Genomic DNA, 1,519 nt, shown 5'->3' with positions numbered 1-1,519 from the left:
GGTTTATAAACAGAATGGTTCAGTATGGATTTTTTAGTGTTAAAGTCTATTGGGGATATATTTTATGAGTATAAACATATATATTTTAACCAGTAGGCCTGCATATGGAACCCATGATTTTGGTTTAAGAGTTAAACCACCTGATTTTATCCTAGGTGCCTGCACACTGCCCATCCATGCCCAACAAGCCCCGAAGCTTCCAATCATTGGTTACAGTCTTTAGAATGTTCAGAAAACCAACTGCTAGTTCTACAGTAATTGACAAGACTGACATTTGGACATGTTAAACTTGAACCACCGCACCCAACAAACACCAACAAACACAGACTGAAGGTGCACATTGACGGAGCCCACATTGTTGTTGGGTGGCGTTTGTCTGGTCAGTGTGCAGGTACCTTTATGGAATCCCAGGCCATTTGAACCGACCCTAACCATTGTCTTTCCTGCTTTCCTCTGGGCCCCACAGGCTCAGCATCCATGGGTAGTGTGGTCAGCGATGCCTCCCAGCAGGCCAGTCCCCCCGTGCTCTACACCCTTACCCAAGCCGTGAAGCAGGAGCCCCTGGAGGCTGGCGCGGGAAACCCTGGCGGCTACTCCTACCAGACGGACATGTCTCTGGACCAAACGGCCCACCTGGGCTACACCGCCTCTCTCTTCCTCTCCTCGAACATGGCCGCCGCCCCTGCATCGTCCACCCCCTCCTCTTCCTCTTCTTCTTCCTCCATCGCCCTCAACCACACCACCACCACCGTCACCACCTCCGCCCTGTCAGGCGCCGAGGGCCTCGTTGGGCAGTCCCACTCCGGCCGCATGGACATGGGCGGAGTGGTGCCCTCGGACTACCGGGACCACGGCGGCGCGCTGTCGCTCTCCGAGTCCCTGGAGGTAGCCACAGGGCCAGGGGCCGCAGCCGGCGCCGTGAGGGCCATCTGCGGAGAGCTGGAGCTGGAGGGTAAAGAGCTGGCCAAGTTACAAACTGTTCAGATGGACGAGGATGGCAATGACCTCTGACCCTCCTGCCCCCACCCCCATGTTACCCTAGCAACCTGCCTCTCTCTCTCTCTTTCTCCCTCTCTCTCAGTAGCACAGCGGGTTTAGCAGAGGAGAGTCATGGCACTCGGAGGTGAGTGTGTGAGTGTGTGTGTGGGGGCATGGCAGGTCCCCCAGAGTGTGTCCTGTCTTCCTGTGCAACACTCCCAGACAGCTCACAGCGTCTAGAGTCGCAGAGTTCATCTCATCCCAACTGCAGAACAAAAACAAAAATTTGAAAGAAGAAAAACCTAAAGTGTAGCAAAGAAAATAAAACAAACAAACAAACAAAACAATGTGGGACAAAACAAAAACAAAAACAGTGCCTTGTTGCCCGAACAAACGTGGTCCCAGTCATCGCAACTCACCAGCCGACGACTGCAGAATGTACCAGGAGACAGTCTTGACTGAACGTTTTCCCACCCACACCCACTGGAGAGACCCTGGGTGGCAGTGGGCGAGGGGTGAGATGAAATGTACGACTGGACAT

At 53.7% G+C, this 1,519-nt stretch overlaps 1 protein-coding gene across 1 annotated transcript in view; it reads left to right on the top strand.

Moving 5' to 3' along the window:
• Positions 1-1,270, top strand: part of six4b (SIX homeobox 4b) — a 7,618-nt gene extending 6,348 nt beyond the window's left edge. The window contains exon 3 of the mRNA XM_042095675.1: positions 467-1,270. Within this exon, the coding sequence (XP_041951609.1) occupies positions 467-1,011 (545 nt within the window). The 3' untranslated portion in view covers positions 1,012-1,270. The remainder of the gene's footprint in view (positions 1-466) is intronic.
• Positions 1,271-1,519: the final 249 nt, after the last annotated feature.

The sequence above is a fragment of the Alosa sapidissima genome, chromosome 6, assembly GCF_018492685.1.
Source record: "Alosa sapidissima isolate fAloSap1 chromosome 6, fAloSap1.pri, whole genome shotgun sequence".
Lineage (NCBI taxonomy): Eukaryota > Metazoa > Chordata > Actinopteri > Clupeiformes > Clupeidae > Alosa > Alosa sapidissima.
Note: the sequence above shows the minus strand (reverse complement) of the source record. Positions and strands in the feature narration are given on the sequence as shown.